Raw genomic sequence first — 27,673 nt, forward strand, 5'->3', positions numbered from 1 at the left:
AGCACAAAATCAGAGGTTGGAAGGAGTCTCGCGGGGAGCCTGGACAGCCAATGGTAACTGCACAATGTTAAGGGGAGCTGGAGATCTTATTTGCAGGTAGGTAAAAAGTCTTGCACAATGTTTTTAGAAATGTTTGCAGAAAACAATTGAAGGGCCATAAACTGGGAGGCTTGTGAAGGGCAAAGCTTTAGCAACTCTGCAAGGTAACCAAGACGTTCTCAACTGAGAGCAAGTATGGCCACACAAGAGGTAGGTTCTCTTAGACTGTACAGTACTTCTGGTTAGAAGAAATGGTTCCAGCTGGCTTCTGTTCCTGTGCAGTTCCTGTTGGCCTGGGCCTCAGTCGTGGGGACAAGAGGTAGGACGTCTGGGGACTCTGGCTCTGCAATGGGACAGTCGGCGGCAGCAATGGGCAAACTTCACTTCAGCGGTCCTTCAGTGTTTCAGCTCCTTGTGTCTGATAGCAAATGGCAACACCGCGGATCTCGGATACCACTTCAGACTTTCCTTGCTTCTGGGATCCAGCACTCTGAGGTGGCTCAGGTTTGGTCAGTCCTGCATCGGGAAGTCCGGAGGATCTTCCTAGCGCTCGGGTCCGAATTAAAAGCAACGCACACAATCTGGTGTTACTCTCCCTGGCTCTTTGGTTCCAGCGGCAGTGAAAATACAACCGGCTTCGAGAGGATCTTCAGACGGGCTTACTTTGGAGTTGATTTGGTCCCACCAACTCAAAGGGAGAAGTCCTTGCAGGGCTTCTCTAGTCGAGGCGAATTCGGATCTTGAGCACTGCAGCAGGGCTTCACCAGGCAAACCAAACGGTCCAGGAGTTGCTGCAGGCGTTTCTTCCAAGTTCTTCCGATTCGTTCGTCCAGTGATCGACTCTGCCTTCCAAGCCAAAAAGCATGGCCTTTTATACAGGTTTCTCCCATTCATTACAGCCTAGCTTTCAATCACACAGCAGGGTGGATGTCCTTGCCGGACAGCCAGCCGGCCAATCACCTGTAGGTGCATTCCTGCAACCACGGGGAATAATTGAGTGCAGTTTTGGGCACCTCCCTCACTTCCTGCCCCTGCCAGACATACTGGAGCCAGAGGCGGGCTTCACTCGTGAATCCCACCAAAGACAAAACCGAGACCAAACCTGGCACGCAGAGTAAATCTCAAGAAGGACCTTTCCAACAAATTGTGAAAGACTGGGGCCATTTGGACGAAATGGGCACCCATGGTATGCAGCACGCGGTAAAAACACACAATGGTAGCTAACATGTTACATTAGAAACTAGACAAAGGGGATACCAAGTAACCCCTCCAGCACCCTCTGGTAAGATAGTGTGCGTGTGCTGGGTCTAGAAAGTTACAAAATGTAAGTCAATTTGACTTCACTTGGAAACAGTTTTACCAAGAGGAGTTATTTAAACCTTTGGGAAATCTAGAACTTCCCTGTGCCACTGCACTGAAGGTGCTGTGACAAAATGTAAAAGATGCCTATGGAGTTTGTCAGACGTTAAAAGAAACACATAGAATTAAAAGTACAAAGTCAGCAAAAGAGCTGGGGTCTTCACTTTGGAGCAAACTAAACACTAAAATGAAAATTCTCCCTAACGGGAACCCATTACCTTCATCAGACAGCGCATGACCTGTGGACACGTCACAGCCCAAGATCACAAACCCGTTATGAGAACTGCTGGCAGTTTTCAAAGCTCTGCAAGCTTGCCAAGTGCACTTATCGGGCCAAACAGTACAAATCCTCACAGGCAGCACCACTGCCATGTTTTACATAAAGAAGCAGGGGCATACACTCAGTCTGTCCAGACTAGCACAAAAAGTGTCAGTGAGCACTCGGGCGGGGCATATGCCTAACATTGCAACATGTTCAAGGGATCTCAATTTTCTGGCACTCATTAAGCAGAGATCCTCTACCTGAAGAGCATGAGTGGCACACATCTTCAATAGCTTCTCCCTATAGGGTTACCCACCTTTAGACTTATTCACCACAAGCCAAATCACACACTGCCCAGACTTTGCATCCAGGTTTCCCCAACACTTGTCCAAGGGGAACGCCCTGTGCTTGACCTATGACCCCCCCCCCCCCGACGCCACTGCTGAGCAAGCTGGTGAACAAAAATGCACCAGAAACATGACAATAATCCTAGTTGCTCCTACGTTGTCAAGACAACCTTGGTTTCCACATCTCCGCAAACTGGCAATGTGCCATCCAATCAAACTCCCGTGCCCCTAAAGCATGCTCACACAACACAGGGGGTGGCAATGTTCCACCCACAACCTCTGTCTGAGCTTGGCTCCTGAAGTCATAGAATTTGGCCATTTAAAACTACTGCAAAAGTGTATGGACATCCTCAAGGAGGCATGAAAACCAGACAGTTATTTTAACAAACGGAAACGATTTGGAATATGGTGCCAGTCGGAGTATAAATCCGAATGTAATCCTTCACGCATTCTCCGTGAGACTGCGGGCTAGTATTCAACTCCAAGGTTCACCTGGTGGCTCTATCCGCATACACCACTTCTCAATGTAAGGTGTCCTGGTGGAAAGTTTCAGTCATTAAGTAAGGCATTCATGGAGGGAGTGGAAAGACTTTACCCTCCCATTTCGGACCCCCCACCCCCCTGCTCCTCTTTGAGCCTATGCGCAATTCCATCCTTCAACACCTTACATATAAATTGGATTTGCTGGTGGCTATTGCCTCCATAAGAGTCGGTGAACTTCAAGCTTTGTCAGTACCAACTTCTTTGTGGAAAACAAAGGGTTTTGCACTAAAAACATCCTAGGTTCATATTGAAGTTCCATGTCAACCAGTCTATCGAAGTACCAGCTTTCTTTCAAATCCCTTCTAGCTCAGCTGAGGAAAAACTCCATACACTATGTGGAAGGAGGGCGATCCTTTTACTATGTAAACAAGACAAAACCGCTAAGACAAAACAGATCAACTGTTTGTCTTCATGGCGCCATCTCCAGATGGATAGTGAAAAGCATACAGCTCTGCTATTCCCCATCAAATACGACTCTGCCTTTCACACCATGAGCTCACACTAAGAGGTATAGGAGCTACCTGGGCCTTTCTCGCAAACATCCTGCTGGAAGCCATTTAGGCGAAGTAGCAGCTACATGGGGCTATATTCATACTTTTACTTAGCACTACTTCATTCACACATTCTAAAGCAGATTCACGGTGGGACAAGCAGGGTCTTTGCCGTTGTACCTCCTCACAACCCACCACCTTCTCCAGATACTGCTTGCTAATCTATGCATAGCATGTGATCTAAGCAGATTCCACAAGACCTCAGAAGGGATACATTACTCACGATAATCGTATTTCTGAGGCTTGTATCTGATTGGATTCACATGCTATGCTTTAGGCAACCTCATGTCAAACAAAATCTGAGGGACCTCGACGCGTGAAGGACCATGGGTAAAGTAGACTTCATACTAAGGATAGTATTACTGGCACACCCTGTTGACGTCCTTTTTTGAGTTTCGAAAACAAAAAGTAGTAATAGTCTGCAGATATATGATCTATTTTATTTATAGCACGCTCATACACTGTTTCAGAGCGCGACCGGGCAAAGGGAGGGGAAAACGGGGGAGAACACTCTTACTAGGCCCAGTGACATTAAGAGCGTGCACGGGAAAGGGAGAAGGGGGGGTGCCTGGAAGGGGGCGTGATGTTGAAAATGCTGAACAGAGGAGAGAACAGAATAAATAGTAAGTAAAATAAAGATGATACAGAGGTAGTGCAGCCAGCACGTGCTAGGTTATTCAGGGTATATCTGATAAGTGCAGAAGAGAAGCGGGGGGGGGGACTGTATGGATACAGATACAGACCCCAGTGCAGGGGGTGGCCTGGAGGCAGTGCAGGAGGCTAGCAGGGTGAGTAGGTACCTGGGCCCGAAGGACAGAGGGTGGCCAGGTGCTCGGTGCTGAGAGAAACAGATCAGCAGGGGAGAAGAGGGTAAAAGGCAGAGCCGAAGAGGAAGGTCTTGAGGTGCTTTTGGAATCGGATGATTCTCCTCGTTTTAAAGTGGCAGGGAGGCTGTTCTGAAGGGAGAACCCAGCCGAAGACGGAGATCTACCTCCGGCACGTTTGTTTAAAAAGTGACTGACCCCGAGGGAGTTGGAATTGAAGGAACAAAAGGGCTAGAGAGGGGGGAGGTATTTGTGTGGAGATAGTTGGAGGTATTTTAGACCCAGGCCCCAGAAAGCCTTGTGGACCATGCAGAATTTTAAATTTAATCCTTGCATCCACTGAGAGCCAATGGAGGGATTTTCAAGCTGGAGAGATCCGATCCCTGGGCTTGAGGCCAAGGACAAGTTGCACAGTCCTGTTCTGGATTAGTTGTAAAGGGCAGAGAGCAGCGGCAGGTAGGTTTAGAAAGAGGATGTTACAGTAGTCCAATCTGGAAAGAACCAGCTGTTGGGAGAGACTGAGCTTCTGAGGGGAAGGAGAGGAAAGGCAGAGTGTCTCTTAGAAGGTGTTGTTAGAAGTTAGATTTATTTTTAGACGTCTGAGATGCGAGGAGAAAGGCAGTGTAGAGTCAAAGATGACCCAGAGGTTCTTGGCCTCGCAGGTTGGGGTAGGAGGGCCAAGGAAGGCTGGCCAGAATGAGGGGAAAGGATGGTGGTGTACCAATGAGCAGGATCTTTCTTGTTGGCATTTAGACAAAGATCATTGGCGGCACACCAATTTGGAATGTCGGTTAGGCAGTCGGATGAGGGAAGGAGAGGAGGTGACTGAAGGAACACAACTCATTTTCAGGCTTATCAGCATAGCACTGGAAATTTGAGCAGAAAATGGAAATGCAGTAGGCGAGAGTTGCCAGATATTGGTTGAAAAGCCAGGGCGAGAGGTTAGACCCCTGGGGAACACCACAGGTAGAGGGGGGAGATGGCAGATGGAAGCACCCAAGTTGTACCTGGGGAAAGTCGATCAGGGCGGAAAGGGGTCAGCCAGGCCAGAGCCTGATCGGTGATACAGTTTGTCACGGACGGTTGAGCAGGGTAGTATGGTTGACCGTGCCGAAAGCAGAGGAGAGATCAAGTAGGATGAGGACAGAAAGAATGTTCAAGTCAAGGTTGTAGAGCAGGTATTCTCGGATGTTCTGGAGAGCAGTTTCCGTGCTTCTGGCAGCTCTGAAGCCAGATGGGTGGTAATGGAGAGCCAACAGCATCAGAATGAAGGTTAAGCTGAGATGGCCTGCTTTTCCAGGAGTTTACCCAAACAGGGTGTAATGGAAATTGGGCGATAGTTAGCTAGACAAGAAGGATCAGCTTTAGGTTTCTTGAGGATGCACAAGGGAGTGCTTCAGAGGGGAGGGGAAAGATCCAGAGGAAAAGTAGGTTGCAGAAATCGGCGAGAGTATCAATGTGGTCCTTGATGGTTTTAGAGGAGCAGGGATGGGCCAGTTTTGATGAGGCTTTCATAGATCAGACTTGCTTAGCGACCTCATCAGGGGAGAGAAGAGGAAAGGGGGAGGGGAGGTAGCTGAAGGAGGGTCAGTAAGCAGAGGAGAGGAGGGTGAGTGGAAGAGGGGAGGACAAGATGTCCTGGGTTTGTTCTGGAGCTAAAGTGAGAAGCACAGGCATTGCAAAGAGCCTGGGAGGCGAGAGGGGTGGAGACCGCCGCAGGGTTGGCCAGCTCCTTACAGATTTTAAGTTTGGCAGAGTTGTTGATTGCAGAAAAGACACAGGCTTGAATGTGGACTCTTATTGGTGCGGACAGTCTGTATTGCCTTTGGGGCAGACAGGCCAGTTTGTCTGAGGATGAGCATGAAGTCCTCAATTGCCTCTCGGCCACCCTACACTTATGTTTGAGTGTAGCTAGGTCAGACTGATCCTCATGACGGGGGCAAGATCAAGAGTAGCCGAAATAGGAGTGAAGCAGGAACAGGGCTGTGTCAGGATGCGAGTCAGCCGGGGGGGTGGAGGGGAGAAGGTGGCAGCAAAAGCCTTGACTGACGCATGCTTCATGGGCCGGATGTCTGAGATGGTGGGTGGCAATATTGGGGTAGGCTTGGCTTGAGGGGAGGAGATGGAAGGATGAGGCAGTAATCGCTCCAGGAGAGAGGATTGGTGTGGGGGAATATAGGGTGAGGCCGGTGGAGATCAGGACATAGTGTGTGACCCGGAGGGGAGGATGGAGAGGGAGAGAGAATTGTAGAGGTCGTGAAAGAGCGCAGATGAGGAACTAGGAGAATGGAGATGGATGTTGAGGTCCCCAAGGAGGAGTTGAGTGGTTGAGGCCATGAGAGGATAGGTCTACCCACTTGGAGAGAAAAGAAGTGATTTGACTAGGGGACGGTAGAGCGTAGCAACAGTAAGAGTGACTAGCAGAGGGAGAGCGAGCCTGCAGACAAGTGGGGATGATGGAGGCAGGAATCCACTCGGGGAAGATCGGGGCTATTCCCGATCTGGGGGCGGAGAGGATCTTATAGCCATCAGGGAGGAGAGTGTCAAAGCTTGTGACAGTGCTGGCTGTGAACCATGTCTCTGCAAGACCGAGGACATCAAGGTCTTCCAGGAGGTGGCAGATGTCAGAGTAATGTTTGACAGCAGAGTGAGAGTTGAGTGGCTAGGTGAAGATTGCCAGCCTTAAAGACCTTTCTGGGGAAGGGTACAAATAAAAGGTACACCATGCAGAGGTGTGGAGGGAGCTTGAGATGGGGCAGAGGAGGAAGGAAAAGAGGGCAAGGAAACCAGGAGAGTAGGGGACAGCTGGAGATGAGGTAGCTGATGAGGCAAGGGAAGCGCCTATCAAAGAGGAGATTGGCCTGTGGGCCTTGCACCTTGACAGTGTCATTTAGGTAGACATTAATGATGACTCTGGAGGAGTCAAAGGAATCCATGAAGACTTCCCAGTGGGTGCCTCCATTAATGGGAGAGGAGAAGATAGGACAGAACAGAGTTCATACGAGGGGTCCAGAGATCTGGCGAAGGAGCGACAAAGACGTCGTCGCTGAGGGTTTCTGGCAGAGGGGCTGGAGAAGTTATCAGCAATGGGGAGACCTGGGTTGCATGCCAAGATATCCTTTTTCAATTTCTTCTTGCCAGACTTGGTGAGAAGTGAGGGATAGTTGATCGATGAGCAATTTGAGTAGATGGGAGAAACCGATAACACCATGGGCAGGTAGAGAGAGGAGGCAGTAGGAGAAATATGCAAGTACAGCAGTAAAGAACGGTGACTGGGCTAGCAGGCTACAATTGAGGGCCCAACATTTGACTTTCAAAACACAAGTTTTGACTTGTGAAAACGCACCCAGTTTTGACTTTGTGGCAGATACTAAGGAACCATGGCGTAGAAGAAATGAGGTATAAGTTAGAGGTGAGTGCTGAAATGAGAAACAATTGGAGAGCAAAACAAGGAGACCGGTTGGAACAGGCAGAAGGGAGAGTGAAGGAACATGAAAGGAGGAGGAAGGGCGACAGAAGGAGGAAACTAGCACAGAGGGGGAAGTATGAGAGTCGTAGTAGTCCAGTTTCATAACTGAGAGAACTGGCAACACCAAGGATGGTCAGGTAGCGGATTCATGTAGCAGACAGGGGCCTTAGAAGTTGGCCTTTGTATAATGGGCTGGCTCCCTTGTCCCGGTCCCCAATTGGCTTATAACCTCAGTTAGCCATTGGTGGGTGGACTGCGCCAGGCCATGTAGGCAGCAGCAATACATGCAGCCATCTTGGACAGGAGCGGGTGCTGAAAGTATAGCCCAAAACAGTGGAAGCACAATTTCACATGGGTTACATTTCCGTTTTTCTGTAATAATGTGGCTGCAACGTGAGGAGGAGCAAAACAGATGAGAAATGTACAAATATTGTATGCAGTGTAAAAGTAGCGTGCAGCCCAGAGACTGGTAGTTGCAGAGGTGGCCTGTGGTACTGAAGGGGCCACAAGCCTTACCTTGCAGTGCGGCGTTGTTGTAAATGGACGCCTTGTATCCTGATAAAAACAGCTGATAAGTTCAGAACACACAGCCGTAAGGGGAACAGCTGATCATCAAGATGGTATGGGCAGGGAGTGTGAAAATTCAAATGCACTTGCCCTTGCAGTGCGGCGTTGCTGTTGATGGACGCCTCATTTCATGGAAACAGCTGATGCAGTGGGAACACACAGCTGTAGATGGTAGCAGCTGATTGACTATGGGGCGCGTTGCGGAGGCGTGAGGTTTAAAAACAGTTTCCAGGACAGCTGAATACAGATGATTGTAGCGCACTGAGAGCGCAAGGTAGAAGAAAAACTAGATGTTGGCCTATGTATACCATCTGAATCTCAGCAGATACAAGCATCAGAAATACTATTATGGAGAGTAATGTATCCCAAATTTCTCCAGCATGGGGTCTGGCATGGATTCACATTCTCTTGAATATTCCCCGTCAGGCTGGGTATCCTCGGTAAAATTAAAGGTTCACTTTCAAACTGTATTTCTCCTCTAAACCAATTACTGCACTCTGGGTCATACTGCCCCAGCCAATGACTGCCCTCTCACTAAGCCCCTCCTCTGGCAGTCACCTTCAGATTTTTACCCCATGTTCAAGTGTTGGGAGGCCAAGTTTTCTCTGTGAGCTACTTTATGGTTTTCGCACTTTTTTTTCATGAAAAAGTCCTATTGTCAAACGGAGCCAGTGTGCTCTTCTCTTCAAGCAGAGATCTGTTTGTTGGTGAATTTTAGTGCTGCTCAAGGGCAAAGATCGCAGTTTTCATCGATCCAGAAGGCCATCTTTACTCCGCACCTCCGACCATGGCTGACGAGGTGGAGGGAAGTTCCCTTTTCTATCTCTGCTCCCACTGCAGAACCTGTTTGCGGAGGACAAACACCTTCATTCTTCACCCGACTGTAAAGGATTGTGAGATCTGCCTCTGGTTCTCCAAGAGAATGAAGAAGGCTCATCACAATTGACTGGCAGTGTGGCTTAGCACCAAGGCCTCTGTCGCGTGCCCAACAGTCATGCCTCACCCAGGACCAGGCAGTCCGAGGAGCAGTTTTCTAAATCCTTTGAGGGTGCTCCATCCGTGGGAGCTCAAGACCAGGCCAAGCACCGCAAGTCCTTTTAGATCAGTCGCCGCGCAAGCGGGTCTTGCGATGGGCAGGGCGCTTTCAACCTCTCAATCTGCCTCCCTCTCCAGTCATCGATCATTCCTCCTCAAAAATGAAATCGACCAACCCGGCTAAGCTGCGGGAGAAGCCAAAGATGGAAGACAAGGCTGCCGACCTGCTCAAGAAGGCTCAAGCGGCGTACCAAACGTTGACGATTGAGATGGTTGTGGCTGAAGGTGACAATGCCGCAGTTTCCTAGTAGGCCTACTGCCCCGACCCCGCTGAGAGATGTATCTCTGGACGTTTGTGTCTGACATCTAGAAAAGGTTGCTGCATGATCCGGCTCTGGCGGCACAGGGGCAGCCTCTGGCAAAAAGCATCATCCCATGCTGCCGCATCAACCTCCACACCAGAGCCAGGGGACCCATGACGCACACTGCGACGACAGATATTGTCTCGGCAGGCGGTTCTCCTTAGCAGAGGGCATCCACACTGGATGAGGTGGGATCGTTTCATGCCATGGTTGCCAGAGCTTCGGAGCTCTTATAGTTGACACCCGATTAGACCAAAAAGGAAGGCTTCATCTTCCAGAGGCGCAATCTAAGAGGAAGACCATCATGGCTGTACCCCTACTAGATTCGGTGGAGGAAGGAAGGCCTGGCCCTGTTGAGGATCCCCAACTGGCCAATCAGGATAGGCTAGAGAAAAACTACCAGGCATGGACTCTGCTCCCAGCCGCACCTTGTGTTGGTGTCTGCAAGGAAGAAATTGTCTAACCCATCGTCCTCTGTCCCAGCGAGGGGAAGAAGTTGGATGCCATGGGGACAAAGATAATCCACTCGGCGTCAATCGTGAAGGCGGCCAATGTGCTGGCGATCCTGGCCAGGCACGATAGGGGGCTGTGGTACAAACTGGCCCCGATTGTGGAGTTCAAGCTTGACAACAAGCGGGTGGATGCAGTCACATTCCTCCAGGAGGGGAAGTGGCTTCTTGCCATGCCATCACGGTGGCACTGGACACCGCCGACACAGGTTTCTGGCAGATGGGAACGGTGTCTGCCTTTGCCGTGGCAGGCTGAAGGCCACCAGTTTGTTATGAAGCCCAGGTGAGGGTACTGGACATCGCCTTCAACCGGGATAACCTCTTTGTGAAGGCCGTCTGCAAGTCCTTGCAGGCCATCAAGACGGATACGGCTTGTACCCTAGGTACTCAAACAGTACCGCTCTTCCGTTTGCACCTCCAAGGAGGCCTTTCTGGAGAGGTGGTTGGCGCCATTACTCCCCCCAAGGTCGAACGCAGAAGCAGGACTGAACTGTCCAGGACATCAGGCCTCCACCATGCACCCCAGTGGGAGACCGGCTGACTGTGTTCGTCAGCGAGTGGATGAAGATCTCCACTGTCAGATGGGTGCTGGATGCCCTCGCCCACGGACATACCCTGGAATTTCAGCAGAATTGTAGGTGGATACCTCTGGTGTCCCAGCAGGAGCAGCACATCCCTCCGCTCCTGCAGGAAGTACAGGCCATGCTACGGAAGGGGGCGATGGCTAGTCCCAAGACTACTGCAGGGCTCTGCAGTCTACTCCAGATACTACTTGGTCAAAAAGACCGGGGGCTGGAGTCTCATTCTAGACCTGCAGCGTCTTAAGTACCTAGCTTCCCAGAAATTCACAATGGTCACGTTGCAGCATGTGTTTGGCCAACTGGAGGAAGGCAACATCTTGTCGTCGTCGCTGGATCTGGAGAAGGCCTACTTTCACGCCCCTATTCACAGGAAGTGAATGTTGGGGACTGTTGGGGAGAATTTTCATTTCTGTGCTAATTCCCTTCAACCTTAGATACCACCAGCTCATTTGCTGGACTTTAGGACTGTTTTATTTTAATCCTGGAGTGAGCCCCTTTTTTCCCCTCTCGTGTTTTGACCCGATTGGATTATGCGTTGCCTTTGTTTTTGGTGTCTGACAAACTCCATAGACCTTTACTTTTTGTATGGTGAAACCCATCAACTTTCAGTGCAGTGTCACGGAAATCCTGTAGATTTCTCATGAGGTTTGAATACCTTTCTTGTGTAAACTACTGTTCTCAAGAGTAGTAAAGTGAAATTGACTTTACCTTTTCTCTTTGTAGGTCCAGCACACCCCATCTTATGTGGAGTGCTGGGGGCTTACTTAGTATCCCCTTTTCCTACTTACTCGTGTAAGATTTCTTGTTACCCTCAATACTTTAAATGGCTGGTAGCAGTGGTTTAATTTTCCTACCATTATGCTTTTCTACCGCAGGCTGAATCCTCAGCTGTAGTATAGCACCTAGGGGTGACCATTGTGTCAAAATGACCCCAGTCGTCTTTTTTCACCATTTTCTGTTTGTGAGGTCTTACTTGGGTTTTACTCTGAGCGCCAAACCAGGTTTGGGGCCTTGGTTAGTTTTGCTTTTTGTCAGACTTCAGTACTGAAACCTGCCTCTGGCTCCAGTGTGTGCAAGGGCAGGAAGTGAGGGAGGTGCCCCAACTCCCCTGTCCTTTGTCTCTAGGGAAAGCTGAATGAGTGGCTGGCTGGCAGCAACCCTGCTGTTTGACTGATGGCTAGGCTGTGCATGATTGGGAGAAACCTGCTTAAAAGGCAAGGGTTTTGGGACTGAAGACAGTCAACCACTGGAAAGAACAACCCGACAAAGAAACCGTGAACAAAGCTTGTTCCATCCTCCTGGACCGTTGAACTGTCCGGGGAATCCCTGCTGCTGTGCTGAAACTTTTTTTTTCAGATTGACAAGAGAAGCTCCAGGAAGGGATGACTTCTTCGCTTGGGTTTGTGGGACCAACTAACCCTGATACTAACGCCACTGGAAGACCTTCCCTGACTGGCTGTACTTTGCTGCTGCAGGAACCGAGTGCCAGGAGTCAAGAAATCCATAGTCTAGTGCAATGTGATATGGCCCAAAGCTCTAGGAGTCACCCCAGGACACTCAAGTGACGACTGGAGCATGAGTCCCCTCACCAGAGTGCCGGAGTGAAGGAAGCCCAACCAGTATCCAAGAGACACGGTGGTGATGTTTACCGTGCACTAAAACTGTGAAGTGCCACTGATCCAAAACAAGCCAGTAACTGCCACCCCACTCCAAATTGCTGCCGCAGGAGTCCTCCAAATGTCCTCCCTCTTGTCCCCACGACTGAGGCTCGGGAACCCAGGATCTGTATTTATGCAACCAGACAGAAGCCAGCTGGACCACTCTTCTAACCAGATGTACTGTTCAGACTTGGGGTACTTGCCTCTGTGTCTAGCTTTGTTCTTCTCAGTAGATTTGCAGTAGCTACTTTTATGGAGTTGATTTCAACTTTAGTTTCCACAAGTGTAACAGCTTGTGACCATACAGTGATTTTTCTTCAGAAACTATTCAACTTTGTGAGAAGTACCTCAGTTCCATAGACTGTGCTCCAATTGACTTTGGCTGTCCTGGCTCCCTGCTGGCACTTCCAGTCCATTTGACTTTGACATTTTCTGTCCCTCAGAGGTGATATCTTCGTTTTTGCTGGGAAAGGTTTTGTCTAGACTTCATTGGAAGATTTAGGTATACTCGCATGCCCTGAGAACCTTCTGCTAACCTTTCCTTTTTGCCAACCTCAATCTATGAAGTGTACTAGTGATATAGAAATGCCATTACTGTCCTTGTTAGTGAAGTCCCCACCAGGTGTAGGAAGTGTGTAAAAAGCATCTGAAGAGTATCTACTAGCTTTGTGCTGATTCTGGGAAATTATGTTTATTTGTATATATTGCCCTTTTTTATTTTTTTAAAGAATATTAATTTAAAAATTGATGGATAAATAATTTACCTTGAGGAAAAATGTTACTTGGCTTCTTGTATTTGTGGATTCCATTGCTACAGCTCACATTTACCCCTCTTGAGATGAGCCTGGCTGCTCAGTCACACAACCAATCTGTGTAGTACAGGGCTATACCAAAAGGTGGGTTACCCAATACCAAGAGGACAAGTGTTGTGTATAGTCTCCCACAGGGTTACTACATCAATTCTTGCCCACCAGGTTTCAACACCTCCCATCCCTCGGGCATTTTGCAGTTAAAGGTGGTAAAATTGATGAAAAGAAATCTGCATAGATCTGTGAAACAGCAAGGCAAAGGTAGCATGTGGTGGTGGTGGTGTGGTGGTATTACAGGGAGTGCTACACACCTGCTCTGTGATGCTGCTCTGTTGGTTGGAGCAGAGGTGGCAGGAGGTGCCGGGGGTGGTCTGTCCCCTCCTACCCCCCCAGTGAGGGCTGGGAGCAATCCATTTTCTCGTCCAGTTGCACAAATATGTTGCCCACTAGATAAATACAATCGGCATAGTACATCCTGGCTAGTCTGTCATGTTCTGCTCTCTTACAGGTCGGTAAGTAATGGCTTGTCCGGGCAGAAATGCTGCCATTCTTCTCAAGCAGAGAAATGACTAACCAAAGTTCTGTTTTGCAAAATTGCAGCAGGACTTGTTGATGCCCCTATAATTCTGTTTGAGGTTTAGTCAGGTTTTCCCACCTAACTATGTAAGCCTTTCACTGCTGGTGCTGTAGGTTTACTAGTGAAGTAGTGTTTCGTTTTTTTGGGAAACCACTTTGAATCAGTCTGAGGAACTTCCCACATGTTTGAAGAAATCTTCTGGCTGCAATTGGGACTGGTTTAATGGCTAGAATATTGCAGTCCCCATTGTTGCAGGCCCTGATAGGTTTCAGTATCTGTTGGCGCTGGTCGTTTGACTATGCAAGAGCTGCGTGCAGAGTTTTTTTTTTTTTTTACACCCCTGCCCTTTTCTTCTCAATAGACCAAAATTGGCTTGCCTGAAACTTCAGTCGTGGTTTTTCAAGACCCCTCTGAAATAGTCTGCAGCCTGCTTCTTGCCAATGTGACTTTAAAGTTGTTTTGAGTCACAAACTCATCATTATGAAAGTTCTCCCTATTAAGCTGCTGCTTCTTGTTCCGGCCATTGATCTTGGTGCAGTACTCGTTCAATTTGGACCGTTTAAGAGTATATGATATGGGTTATTTATAATGCGCTTAATACCCAGAGGTTTCTAAGCGCGGACCAGGGGATCGAACCTGTTGCTCCGTGTGGTCTTGCTTCCAAGGCGAGCACGTTGCCGCTGAGCTATCCTCCCGAGACGAAGTAGTGTGGTGAGCTGTGGCTACCACAGACTTTGAGCTGTTATTTGGCCGTGGGCATTGGGTTACAATGTGGCCTGACAACAGAAATGCAATTTCCTTTGCACCATCATATGTACAAGCGTTTCAGATAGCCTGCCTCGTTTGGGCCGGGTTTGGGTTGTGTCTGGCACACAATGTATCAATAGGTGCTCATTTACAATTGTAGTCCACATTAACATGTAAGTGATCTTGGCAGTTGCACCATGGCATTGTGCCTCTGGGCATCCTTCAGCTGATGACTTTATTTTGTTGTATTTGTACTATTCCATATTAACCTGCTGTGGTCTATGCCAAGCACTTACAGGTTTTGTTCCTTTTGTTCCTGCAGGATAACAATGGTGTGATTGGGCTGCTGGAGCCGATGAAACAGAGCGTGGTCCCAATACAGGTGCAGATCAACGTCCCAGTTGTAAAGATTGCCTCTGGTGAGATTGCTGCTCCTCAGAATCCTAGTCGAGTAACATGAGATTTTATTTTCATTGACAGGTCGGCAAAGGCCATTCAGTATAACAGAACAAGGCCGTTTTCCGTTAAAGGTCTGGGACAGACAGTTGAGCATTAGGACTTAGGAAACTACGATAAAGCTGCCAACCATTTAGGAGGGTTGTTGGGGAGGGGGGGTTTGGGGGGAATTCTCAGAAATGTTCTAATTCCTCTCTACCTTAGAGACCCCCAGCACCATTGCTAGATTTAGAGGACTTTCATTTTTTTACCTGGAGAGAGTGAGACCCGACGCCCCCCCCCCCCCCCCTCTTGGTATTTTTGCTATGACTTGAGCAATGTGTTTTTTTAAAAAATGTTTTTTTTATTTTGGTTGTGGAGTCTGACCAACTCCACATGTAACTTTTACATTGTACCACACTGTACCTTCAGTGCAGTGGCACAGGGAAGTCTTTCAGATTTCCTAAAGGTTTAAATACCTTCTCTTGGATAAACTGTTTCCAAGAGCAGTGAAGTGAAATTGACCTTAACACTGTTTTAACTTTCTAGACCCAGCACACACTAACTTGCAATAGGGTGCTGGTGGGCTTACTTAGTATCCCCTTTGTCTAGTTTCTCATGTAACATTTTTTTGTTAGCCTTTCCTCAATGAATGGCTGGTGGCAGTGGTTCACTTAACTACCATGGTGTGCTTTTACCACGGGCTGTGTTCGCCGCTGCAGTAAAGCACCCAAAGGTGCCATTTTTGTCAAAATGGCCCGGTCTTTTTTTCGCCATTGCTTTGTGGAAAGGTCCTTCTTGAGATTTACTGTGTGCCAAACCAGGTTTGGTCCCTTTTTTTGGCGGTATTCATGAGTGAAGCCCGCCTCTTGCTCAACTCCCTGTGCTTAATCCTTTTGGTTGCAGGAATGCATCCAAAGGTGATTGTACGGCTGGCTGTCCGTCAAGGACAGCCACCCTGCTGTTTGACTGGCAGCTAGGCTGGAATTAATTGGAGAAACCTGTATTAAAGGCAATGCTTTTTGGCTTGGAAGGCAGTCGACCACTGGACGAAGGAATCCGAAGAACAACTTGCCTGGCCTGCTGAAACTACTGGACTGTTGGTTTGCACGGTGAAACCCTGCTGCAGTGCTGAAGCTCTGAATTTGCCTCGACTAGAGAAGCCCTGCAAGGACAACTTCTCCCCTTGAGTTGGTGGGACCAATCTACTCCAAAGTAAGCCACCTGTATATCCTCTCAAAGTTGGTTGGATTTCCACTGCAGTTGCTGCTGAAATCAAAGAGCCGGGGAGAGGAACACCAGATCGTGTGTTGCTTTTAAGTTGGCCACAAGCTCCAGGAAGATCCTCCGGACTCCCAGGAAGCAGGATTGACCAAGCAGCCCGGACCACCTCAACAGTTTGCTACACCCCATATGAAAGGAAAGCCCATCTCAACAGCCAAGAGTCTGCAGTGGTATTTGCTGAGATGTGAGGAGCTGAAACTATGAAGTGTCACTGAATAGAAGTTGGTCCTTTTCTGTCGCCGACTCTCCCGTTGCAGTGCAAGAGTCCCCACGACTGAGCCCCAGGAACACAGGATCTGCAGAGTTGCACAGGAACAGAAGCCAGCTGGAACAGTTTGTTCTAACCAAAGGTACCGTACAGTCAAAGAACTTGCCTCTTGTTGTGTAGCCTTGCATGTTCTCAGTGGAGACTTGTCTTGGTTGCTTCTGTAGAGTTGCTAGCAGCTTCTTTACCTCACAAACCTAATCGGCTTGTGGCCCGACTTTGATTTCTTCATTTCTACAAAGACTTCTAAAGAATTGCTTCAGCTTACCTAAACTTTTGTCCAATTGGCCTCGCTCCCTGAATAACCCTTCTTCACTCTGACTTTGTGTTAGTCCTCCTTCCAGAAAGGGGTTAACTTACGTTGCATTGGGGGTTACCAAAAGTACTTACCTGCTTCAGAATATTTGATCTCTTGTTTCATTCTAATAACCTTTTTCTTTGACGTGCTCTTTTAGTATATCTCTAAATGCAACAGTGATAATGTCCAGTGTCCTAGCTATTTAAGTCACCCGACGGTGTAGGAAGTGTCTGTCCATCCCAAATGGGTATCTACTGGTTTAGAAAAACAGAGTATTTTGGAGTGTATTTGTGTTACTATTATATTGCCCCTTGTGAAGAAGGCTTACTCCAACTGACACATTAATAATTTAATCAAGAAACCTTGTGTAAGTTTATTTGAATACATGTCACTGTGAATCTGTAATTCCCCTACAGCTCACATTGACCCTCTTGAGATAAGCTTGGCTGCTCATCACGCTACCAACCTGTGTTGTACAGACTTAGACCAGAGGTTGGGTTCCTATTGCCAGGAGGCGAGGGTTGTTGTAGTGCACCCAAAGGGTTCTGCATACAATCTTGCCTAACATGGGTCTGTATCTTGAGTAGGTTAGCGGACTTTATGCAAGCTTGGCAAGCAATCTAACATTCAACTGTTTCTGGATTGATGCACTGTGTTCTAGTAATATTGAAATGATTGTGTAATAATTTGAATTACAACTGATCATCACTTATACTAGTTAGATGCATAAGATACTTGCCTTCTGGAAATGTAAAAGATTGTTCCTAGTTCTTCTTGTTTGAAGCTACAGCACAAGGTCTTACTTTTTTTTTAACCCCTGTTGTCTTCATTGGTTATTACAGCAGTTTTTATAAGGGATATTGGTTTCTCACCTGTCTGCCCTTCTCTTCAACCAGGGAACGATCATTTGGTAATGCTTACTTCGGAGGGTGACCTCTACACCTCTGGCTGTGGAGAACAGGGCCAGCTTGGAAGAGTGCCTGAGAGGTTTACCAACAGAGGAGGCCGGAAAGGATTGGGTAAGGTACCCACCTATAGAGAGGCTGTTAAACAATTATGCATAAACTGGGAGTGTTGCAGTTATGACTCTGGTTTCCATTTCGAATTGGCAATTATTTTATTTTTTTACATTTATGGTTGATTAAAAACAACGCTTCTGTCACGATAACATTGGTGCCATTATGGGCCAGGGTTGCAAATCTTACAATTTTTCATTAAGGTTATATCTGACACTGGCATTCCGCTAGTATAACATTGTCGTATCTGACCGGTTTCCAACACTTTAATCAAAACTATAAGCAATTATCCGATAAAGTTCCAAATAAAACGAGATCCAAATTTGTCCAATACAAAACAGTTTGTGTATTCATCCTCGTACCGTTAGTGAGTATAGTGGGGCTTATATGGTTGGTCATTTGTTTGGGCACAAGTAAAGCAGGGTATTTTGCTTGCTACAGCAATGAGGACATCTTGTGGGGTTTGTGGTGAGCACTAGGATTATCACAATTATTGACACATGTGATTAGTGGGGCCCGATCTGCTGAACTTTGACATTGCTCCCCGCATTGCTGCCTTAATTTTGGACATGGCAGCTACATACCCTATTTTGGCCCAACATTCTTTTAAAGCTGGTTTTGTGACTTCCAGTGTTGTGCAATTACCAAACGTGCCAGTACTAGGAAGAAGGTAATTAATCTGGAGCTTCTGACTGTTCATTTGTTATGTCCCTGTGCGTCTGTTTCCCAGAAGTAAAACCAGTGGATCCATCTCGAGTTCAAACACACATTTCTTTGATCTGGGTGACTTTCTGCCAAAATGTTTGCACTTGTGGGCATTCATGTGGAAAAAGGAGCCGGAGTGTGCGTTGCACTGCCAGCAGCTGGGAGGGGAGGACCGGTTATTTTGTGTATACTGTCTGGAGTGAAATACCAGCGGCGTAAAAGCTTAAAACAATTTTCCCTGAGGTGAACAGCTTGAGACGTCTAACTATATCTTGTCCAAATATTGAACCACATGAGCTAGTTTATAGGTCGCCCTACCTCTTCCCACCTGGCCATATATGTGGGGAGGTTTAAACCTGGATCCATTTAACACCTTATAAAGAGTTGCTATCTTAGCTCTTGAGGGGTTTTGGGGTGTGGGGGTCGCCAATAAAATAAAAAAAATCTTCAAACATGGTAGTCTCTAGTTTCCCCAGGGATGAGTTGCCCAGTTGTGAAGCTGCAGTTCTCCAGCATGGGGTCTGGCATGGATTCACGTGCTCATGAATATTCCCTGTCAGGCTGGGAATCCTCAGTAAAGAAAAATCAGTATCAGTTTCGTTTCTGATCTGTCTTTCTCCGTAGTAACCAATCACTGGTCTCTGGGTCATACTGCCCCCCCCAGCCAATGACTGCCCTCTCCCTAAGCCCCGCCTCCGGCAGCCATCTTCAGATTTTTACCGCACGCTCAAGTGTTGGGAGTCATTGTGCTTAGCTCTGGAGCTTTTGCTGCGTTTTCGCACTTTTTCAAAGAATTTCTCATTTTTCGGTCAAATGGAGCCTCAAGCTCCACCTCTACATCCGATTAACGGGGTTCCGTGTCAGATTTTTCTATGCCCCTCAAGGGTGAAGATTATGTTGAGTTACACTTCTTGGAGGATTCCAGAAGATTCTGCGGCCTACCCGAACATGGCCCAGGAGAAGGGAAGCTCGACGCCCGGAAAGCTGTTCAGGGTCTGCCCTGGATGCCAGCTACAGAATGTGTTCAAGGGGGACGAGCATTCGAAATGTCTCTACTGCCTTCATGAGGACAAAACGCACGTGGAGAAGGACTGCGTTTTGCAGGAACATGTCAGAACGGACCATCAGGGACCGACACCTTCATTTCTCCAACTGGCTGGAAGGAAGGAGTCCATCAGGTGAGAAGAACAAGTCCGAGCGGTGGTCTAAGTCCTGTGAGGGCGCCCCGGTGGCCCAACAGAAGGCAAAGCACTGCGGTCAGCGGGCACCCGGAACGCCGAATGGTCGGGCTCTTCGCCTGCCAGGCAGGGCGCGCCTTCCCCGGCACATCAACCACGAGCCAACTCTCTGGTTCTGGGAAGAGGAAATCCAAGAACCCGGGTAAGCTTCTGGAGAGGCCCCGGTCGATCTTGAAGGATTCGGCGAGGCGGTGACCCCCCCCCCCCAAGGTGAAGGCCTCAAACGTGCCTAAGGCGGTAAAGGCATTGATTCACCCGGACAAGGCCTCTATCGAGGGAGTCGCAGCGGCCTGTGGAGGCTCCACCAGTGGAGGCGACCTCGGGGCCCAGAGTCTTCCTGCCTCCGCGGGGAAGCCTCTTTTAGACCTATCGAATAGACCCCCGTGAAGACCCCGGCGGTAAAAGAGGGGGGGAGGGCGCGGTGGCCATTGTGGACACGGACACAACAGCCGAGGAGGAGTGGGCAGAAGTCCTAGAGGGCCTCGATGAGGGAGTCGAGGAGGCCCTGTCCCCATGGGAGGGATCCCGACGAGGGTGACTATGAAAGTGATGGCGGCACTGGCGAGGGTCCTAGTCAGCCGTCGCTTCCGGAGCCGCAGGATAACTCGGCGGCCATTTTGTTGGCGATACAATCCTTATGTTCAGAGATGAGGACGAGATTGCCCTTGCCACCGACGGAGGACCCGGTACCAGGTCCAGCAGAGGAACCAGAGCCGGTCCCGGCGGGAAGCCCCCGAACAAGAGAAGACTGATCCACCCAGCCCCGCCATCTCGGCCCTCGTGGCCTGCTCGGCCTTTACCCCCGTCCCAGTGGATGACACGGCTAACACACGGCGGGACTTGTCAGCGTCCCCACCAGTCAAGCTGCCGGCGGACGTGGATCTTTTCTCCAGAGAAGGAGGCGCCATACTTCATCACGACCCGGAGTCGCTGAACTTGCAGGCCTGGCTCCTGGAGCGCTAGAGTTTGGAGGGTACGATATCCCGGCTGACTGCAGAGAGGTCCTTGCAAAAGCCAGGGCGTCCTCAACTCGCAAGTGCTACAGACATAAGTGGAAGAGGTTCTGTCTGGTGCTGTGCACAAAAGATTAACCCTCTACAGATTACAGCCCCTCAAGTGCTGCCGTACCTACTGTATCTGGCCAAGGCTGGACTGGCTCACGCCTCCATCAAGATACATCTGACTGCAATCTCCCGATACACCAAAACCACAGGACGCGCGTCCTTGTGGTCCCATCGCCTGGTGAAGGAATTTATGAAGGGACTGTTCCGATCGTTCCCGCCGGTGAAGACCCCTGCCCCGGCGTGGGAACTCAACGTGGTGCTGACCAGCCTCATGGGGGCGCCATTCGAGCCCATGCATTCGGCGCCGCTGAAATTCCTGTCGTGGAAGACTGCGTTTCTTGTGGCCATCATCTCCACACGGCGAGTGGGAGAGATCCGGGCCCTATCCTGCAAGCCTCCATACTTGACTTTTCACGACACGAGGGTGGTGAGGACGCACCCCTCGTTTACGCCCAAGGTGCCGTCGGACTTCCACCTCAACGAGCCCTTGGTGCTACCTGTTTCCTCCCCTAGCCTCTCAGCCGGCTGAGAGGACTTTGCACTCGCTGGATGTGGCTAGAGCGCTGAAGTTCTACGTGGACCGAAAAGTTTTCGGAAGACATCACAGCTATTTGTGAACTTTGGACCTGTGAACCAAGTGAAGGCTCTCTCGCAGGCTTCCATTTCCAGATGGCTCTCCGGCTGCATCATGCATTGTCATCAGTTGGCAAACCGACAGTTGCCCGGCCGTCCAAGCCCATTCGACCAGAGCGATCGCTGCTACCACGGCGTTCTTGTCTGGTGTACCCCTGCTGGACATCTGCAGGGCTGCTACGTGGAGGTCGACGCACACCTTCACGAGATTCTACTGCGTCGACTGGGATTCCAGGGAGGAGTCCAGAGTCGGCCAGGCAGTGCCGCACAACCTATTCGCTTAAGGTGAGCTTGGTGGGGAGATAAGAGATGCTTAATGTTGAGTTTTATGTAATGCTTAATGTTGAGCCTTGCCACCTCCCGTAGTTGTGCATGTGTACTGCTATGTATTCTTATATTCATGAGCATGTGAATCCATGCCAGACCCCATGCTGGAGAAGGAACAAGTTACTGACCTGTAAATGTTGTTCTCCAGCAAGGGTCTGGCATGGATTCACATGCGAACCCTACCTCCTGCCCCTCTACGGCTCTTCACTCGATCATACTGCCACTTTGCGTGCTACCAAATCTGAAGATGGCCAGAGGCGGGGCTTAGGGAGAGAGCAGTCATTGGCTGGGGGCAGTATGACCCAGAGACCAGTGATTGGTTATTACTGAGAAAGGCAGATCAGAAACGAAACTGATACTGATTTTTTCTTTACCGAGGATTCCCAGCCTGACGACGGGGAATATTCATGAGCATATGAATCCATGCCAGACCCATGCTGGAGAACAGTTACAAGTAAGTAACTTGTTCCTTGTTTCATTTTCTGAACTTTCTCCTTACAACTGGTCGCTGGGTTATACTGCCCCAGCCAATGATTGCCCTCTACCTAAACCCCTCCTATGGCAGCCATCTTCAGATTTTTACCACACGTGCAAGTGTTGAGAGGCCTCGCGCTAGAACTCGAGCTTTTACTGCGTTTTGCGGTTTTTCTAAAGAGTTTTGCTCTTTTTTTTTTTTTTCTTTTTTTCAGTCCATCGAGCCTCAAGCCCTTCAAGGGCAAATTTTGTCAAGTTTCTTCTTGGAGGATTCCAGAAGTTTCTTCAAGGTCTCCGCTGCGTGGACATGGCGGATGAAAAGGACTCGGCGGATCAGAAGGATTCTGCGCCTCCGGACGACCGGCATTTCCTGTGCCTTTACTTCCTGCACTCGGACCAGACTCACATGGAGGACTGTGTCTCTTGTCAGGAGATGGTAACCTGCACACTGGACAACCGACGTAGGCGTTTCGAGTGGCTGCAGGCCAAGGCCCCTGCTCTGGGTGAGTCTCGGCAGCATGCCCCCCCTGCCCAGAAGAAGAAAGTTGAACAGTCTTCTAAGACCTTTGAGGGCCCCCCTCCTGTGGGGGCCCAGCATGAGGCTAAGCACCACAAGTCCACAGCCACCGGGAGCGCCGTTGCGACTGGCTCCGCGGCGGCCAGAGCGAGTACAGCATCTCCAGCACCTTCGCTCAAGTTCTTCTAAGAGGAAGTCGGACCATCCAGGCAAGCTCTTGGACAAGACCCAGACGGGCCCTATGGAGAAGGCCAAGGGGCCGAGCGGGGCTCAGACCCTCCCCCTAGGGTGAAGGCCTCGGGCTCGACCAAGGTTGTGAAGGCCCCGGTGCATCTGACGAAGGCCCCTTCCATCGAAGGAGTGGTGGCTTCCTCAGCGAAGGCTGCCGAGGTGGATCCGCAGGGCACAGCCCTGAAGGCAAGATTCTCCAGCATGGGGTTGGGCTGGGAATTCTCGATTAAGAAAAAATCAGTTTAATTTTCGTTTCTGAACTGTCTTGCTCCTAACAACCTACTGCACGGTCAAGTGTTGGGAGTCCTCGTGCTATAGCTCTTGAGCTTTTACTAAGTTTAGCGATTATTTGATTTTTTTTTCTTTTTTTTTTTTCTGTCTCCTTCGATCCATCTGGCTAACGGCGACCCATTTTTCGGAGCTTTCTACACCCCCTGAAGGGTGATTTTTTTTTTGTCGATTTCCCTTCTTGGAGGATTCCAGAAGATTATTGGGGCCTACCCCGCGGGGTCATGGCTGAAGACAAAGGAGACTCGCCGCCTCGGTTTAGGATCTGCCCTGGATGTGGACTACGGGACATTTTCCTGGACGATGGGCACTCTATGCCTTTACTGCTTACATTCCAACCAAACGTACGTGGAGGAGACCTGTGCGTTCTGCAAGGATATGGTGCCCTGCACCATGAAGGACTGTCGCAAGCGGCTCTCCGAGTGGCTTCAGATGAAGATCCTGGCTGCGGGTGAGCCACGAGCCTCACTGAGCAAGAGGAAATCTGAGTGGTCTAAGACCTTTGAGGGTGCTCTGGTGAAGGGGGCCCAACATAAGGCAAAGCACCACTGTCTCGATCCGTGCCCCTGTCCCCTTCAGGTATAACGGTCCCCTGGCACAATGGGGCTAAAGCCCTTCACACTGGCCCCAAGGGCCTTTAAAACTCCATCAGAAACATACATGGAGTCAGTCCTGGCACCTTTGGCGCCAGGCTCAATATCTGGAATAAAGCAATACCAGTTCTGGACCTTAATCCAACATGGAGGCCCATTACACAGCCATGCTGTCTAGTGTTTTGGGTGTGGCTTGGCCTGGAGCTACTTGGCCTGGGCTATTTAAACCACACACCTGGGCAAGCAGCTCTTCGATCGCTCATCACTCCAGAACATCACTGCAACTTGTACAAAGAAGAGAAGAGAACACAGGTTGGCAATTAACACCAATAAACGAGCACATCGCTTCACGCATCAATAACTCACCGTGGTCTTCGCTATCGGCGCAGCAACTCTGAAATCGCGACCATCCCTGTGAAAACAAAGACATTGTTAGGGAATAGCATAGTGGAGCAAGATGCTGAGAAGACAGAGAAAACTGAGGGAAAGAGAGCCAAAATACAGACATAAGACATAACTAGGGTTTCCTGTTTTAGGTTTTTTTTTTTTTACTTCTGGGGTGTTTTTCCAGTGTTTAAAGATTTCAGAATCTGTGTATCGGTGTTTTCCCGTTTGCCCCTTTTTAAAAAAATTGCGGACAACTGTTTTTTCTGGTGTAAACACAAATGTCTTGCTTCATTGCGTGCATATGTAGGGTAATCTCTCAGTGCAAGATGTTCGGAACAATTTCATGTTAATCAATCTGTTGCATTCCTACAAGTCAAAATGATTGTAATAAATCATACAATATTTCTTCAAGGACTCTTTGCCCATCCGTGCCCTTTGTTTCCTTGACTTTTATTTGGGAAAATGACCCTTCCACATTGGCACTGGACACGGGCAATGCCAAAATATCCAACGCACAAGCTGATATATCTGGCCACTGTTGGTGCTTTCCCACCCAATACTCATGCACCCAAAGCTGCAGATTCTCAGGCACAGGCTCTGCCAAATAGGCGTTAAACTGGCTGCACACAGTCTCAGTGTCTTTAAAATGGTTAAAAAGAAATGCATATTTGTCATAGTTTTGACTAATTTCTTTTTTGCGGAAGGGATCTAGTACTTGCATGGCATACCACAAAAGGGCACTTGCATGGGACAAGTGCACTCGCATGTACATTGGGAAAGGGTTCACTCACTTTCACTCACTTGACACGGGGAAAAGGGCACTCGCATGTTCATGGGAATAGGGCACTCGCAAAAGGGCACACATGCACGTGTTAAGAGAGCACTCAAATGCACACGGGAAAAGGGTACTTACACGTGCATTACCAAATGGTCAGTTACTCATTTAGGCCTGCGTGTCACATGCACACCCAACATGGAATAAATAAGTTTACATTGCGTGTCTCATTAAATGAAAATTGTTCAATTAGTTGTAGGGGTTCTGCGCGCGCGTCAACCTATGCAATGAAAGCACATAGTGTACTACTAATAGAAAACCAACAGCTAGCTACCTACCGCGTGTCCCTCGCTCCTGTCACCCACACTTTTCACTAACACCACTTGCGCTTATTCTGTTGTCTGCACGTGTTTTTCAGAGAAAATCCATTGTGCTGGCCCTAAATTACCACTCCCAAGGACTGCGCCGGGGCCTTTCTACTTTCTCAATGGAAAGGGCCCTCGAGCGTGGGCCCAGCCACTACCACATATTGCTAGTCAGCAATACTGTAACAAGGCATGAGTAATAGTTACTCCCGATTCAAACGGCCCATAGGACTTTGTTGGGGAATTTGGGGCCTTACAGCAACACCACCATAATAACCATTACGACACAGAGGTAAGTCGTGTGGATTTTTGTCGTCCTGGTTTTCAAACCCATAATCTGTTTGAGTGGTCAAACAGGAGGGTACTGTATTGCTGCTTGTTGTCACCACTAGCGCCTAAATCGTAACGAGGCACTAAATGTAAAATATATAAGGGCACTTTTGGTAAATTCAGCTCCACAAAAGATATTCCTGTTCACTGCTTAGTGTGTAAAATTACAGTTCAGATTACACTGTCAGGAAATGGGTAATTGCTAATTAGCGCTAGTGGAAAAATTAGCACCAGCTAAACGCCTATTTCTCAGCATAGGCTGCAGCTTCACGAATTTCTCTGGTAGTAAAACTTTACCTCAAGTAGTACGTCGTCAGTAAAATACCACTCACACATACACATGTTAATTTTTCAACGTGGTCTTTCTGAGAAAAGACCACGCTGGCTGGCAACGGCCATCCAAGCACAACAACTTGGCAGTTCCTGACCCCGGGTCTGCTCATGCCCTGTGTGCTAGCACACATCTAATCATGTGGAGATACTTGTGTCTGCAGTGGCCCTGCCCAGTAAGAAAAATTGGCGAAAGGTTATTATTTGAAATTAATGTTGGTTCTGGAGTGGGATGTATGCTCCTTTTTTAAAAAAAAAATATTTTCTTGAGTGCAAACTGAGCAAATGTTTTAGAATTCTGGGAACTCCAATGGGCTTAGAGATTTGGCGTCTGGACATTTGGATTCCAAACCGTGTGGGGTTTGTACCTACATAATTTAACTGTGGGAGGGTGAGTAGAACATCATCCCAGTTCGTTTTAATGGGCCGGGAGGATGGCTCGGGGGCAACGCGCCTGTCTTCATTGCAAAACAATGCAGAGCATCACGGGTTCCAGCGTGCTATAAAAGAATTCATAAATTTCAGGGACCTGGTTGGGGGCAGCTTTTTGTTTTCTGAGAATTCGTAGCGCTTCCCCAAAAGGTTACCGATTTCGAAGCGCGGATCTGCTTCTAAGCTGTGAATTTCATAGACTGTTTTCAGACTGTTCCCCTGCTCTTTGGTGCCATTTTGTGCGCATGGAGCATCATGAAGCTGGTTTCTGGTTCTGTGTGCTTAAAGTACTCATGTTGTAATATGCATGTGCAGGTGTGGTGCTTTTATAGTGACATCTTGTTATGCAAACGCTAGCACCGACCTATATGCAGCTTTGAGGTGATAGTTTGAGTGACTTGTCAAAACAGAAAGGAAATGGGTTTAGAGCCTCAGCAGCACTCCATAAAATATCCTGACGTGTTTAAGACTGGTGCCCAATGGAATCTTACTTCACGAAATCAGGCAGCCCTGTGGGGCCCCCCTCCAAGGTAAGGGGTCATTATGGCACCTCGGCTCAGGGGCACGGGTTGTGCCAGTTCCAAGCTCGCTAGAAATGGCCCAGGAGTCCTTGTGTTTAAAATGTGTGTAAATCAAACCCCCACCACGTCGGCATCACACAAACATACATACAATTTACCTTACAAAGGGTCCTACACGTCCATCTGAGCAAAAGCGAAGGAAACACTGGAAAATACCATTCAGCAGGTTCAGGGAGCAGTGAATGGCTCAAACAAGTGACACTGCTTATATGGGGCGAGGTTTCCTGGGCAAACATGTACGTGCAGCCTAATTACCCATGCAGGCCCCGGAGGTCATGACTGGAGGAGGTGCATTAGCCCTCCCCCCCGACAGAGATGCACACATCAACAGGTTCATGCCCCTTGCAGTCCTACTAATGTTTCCCTCCCAAGAACAGTGCCAAAGCTGGGAGAGGCACACAGAGCTTAACGCTCAACCGAAACCAGAGTTTTCCAGATTGTCCAGCATTGAAGTTTGCAATGTGTGGTCCTTATGACTAGGCAGTCAAATCGTCATGTGGCAATATGGGATAATAAACGATCATTTCCGCGTTGGTAGCAATGCGTTCCAATAGAAAATGCTTTAACAGAGCTGCTAGGATAGCTCACTGGCAACATGTGTCTTGGAAACAAGACACCATGGTTTCGAATCCCGCTCCCAGCACTTTGAAATACGGGCTTTATCGGATAACCCTGAGAATTTATAAGCCTTAACGGGGGTCAGATATCGGTCACTTTCCGGTTATCCCCGTAAACCGGACACCCTAATTATAACTCACCTGGAAGACAGCAAGCAGAGTCGGAGTCACAGCCGGTCTGGGCCCGACATAAGGGCACAGGGACCAGTGAAGCAACTAGGTCCACGGAACGCCCGCACCAACCACACG

The 27,673-nt window shown here is 48.8% G+C and overlaps 1 protein-coding gene across 6 annotated transcripts in view; it reads left to right on the top strand.

The window, feature by feature from the left end:
* Nucleotides 1-27,673, top strand: part of RCC1 (regulator of chromosome condensation 1) — a 589,822-nt gene that overhangs the window by 520,549 nt on the left and 41,600 nt on the right. For all 6 annotated transcript variants that reach the window (XM_069622944.1, XM_069622949.1, XM_069622946.1 and 3 more), the window contains 2 exons: nucleotides 14,562-14,658; nucleotides 17,418-17,540. In XM_069622944.1, the coding sequence (XP_069479045.1) occupies nucleotides 14,562-14,658; nucleotides 17,418-17,540 (220 nt within the window). The remainder of the gene's footprint in view (nucleotides 1-14,561; nucleotides 14,659-17,417; nucleotides 17,541-27,673) is intronic.

This window comes from Ambystoma mexicanum, chromosome 11, assembly GCF_040938575.1.
Source record: "Ambystoma mexicanum isolate Mex_15411 chromosome 11, UKY_AmexF1_1, whole genome shotgun sequence".
Classification (NCBI taxonomy): Eukaryota; Metazoa; Chordata; class Amphibia; order Caudata; family Ambystomatidae; genus Ambystoma; species Ambystoma mexicanum.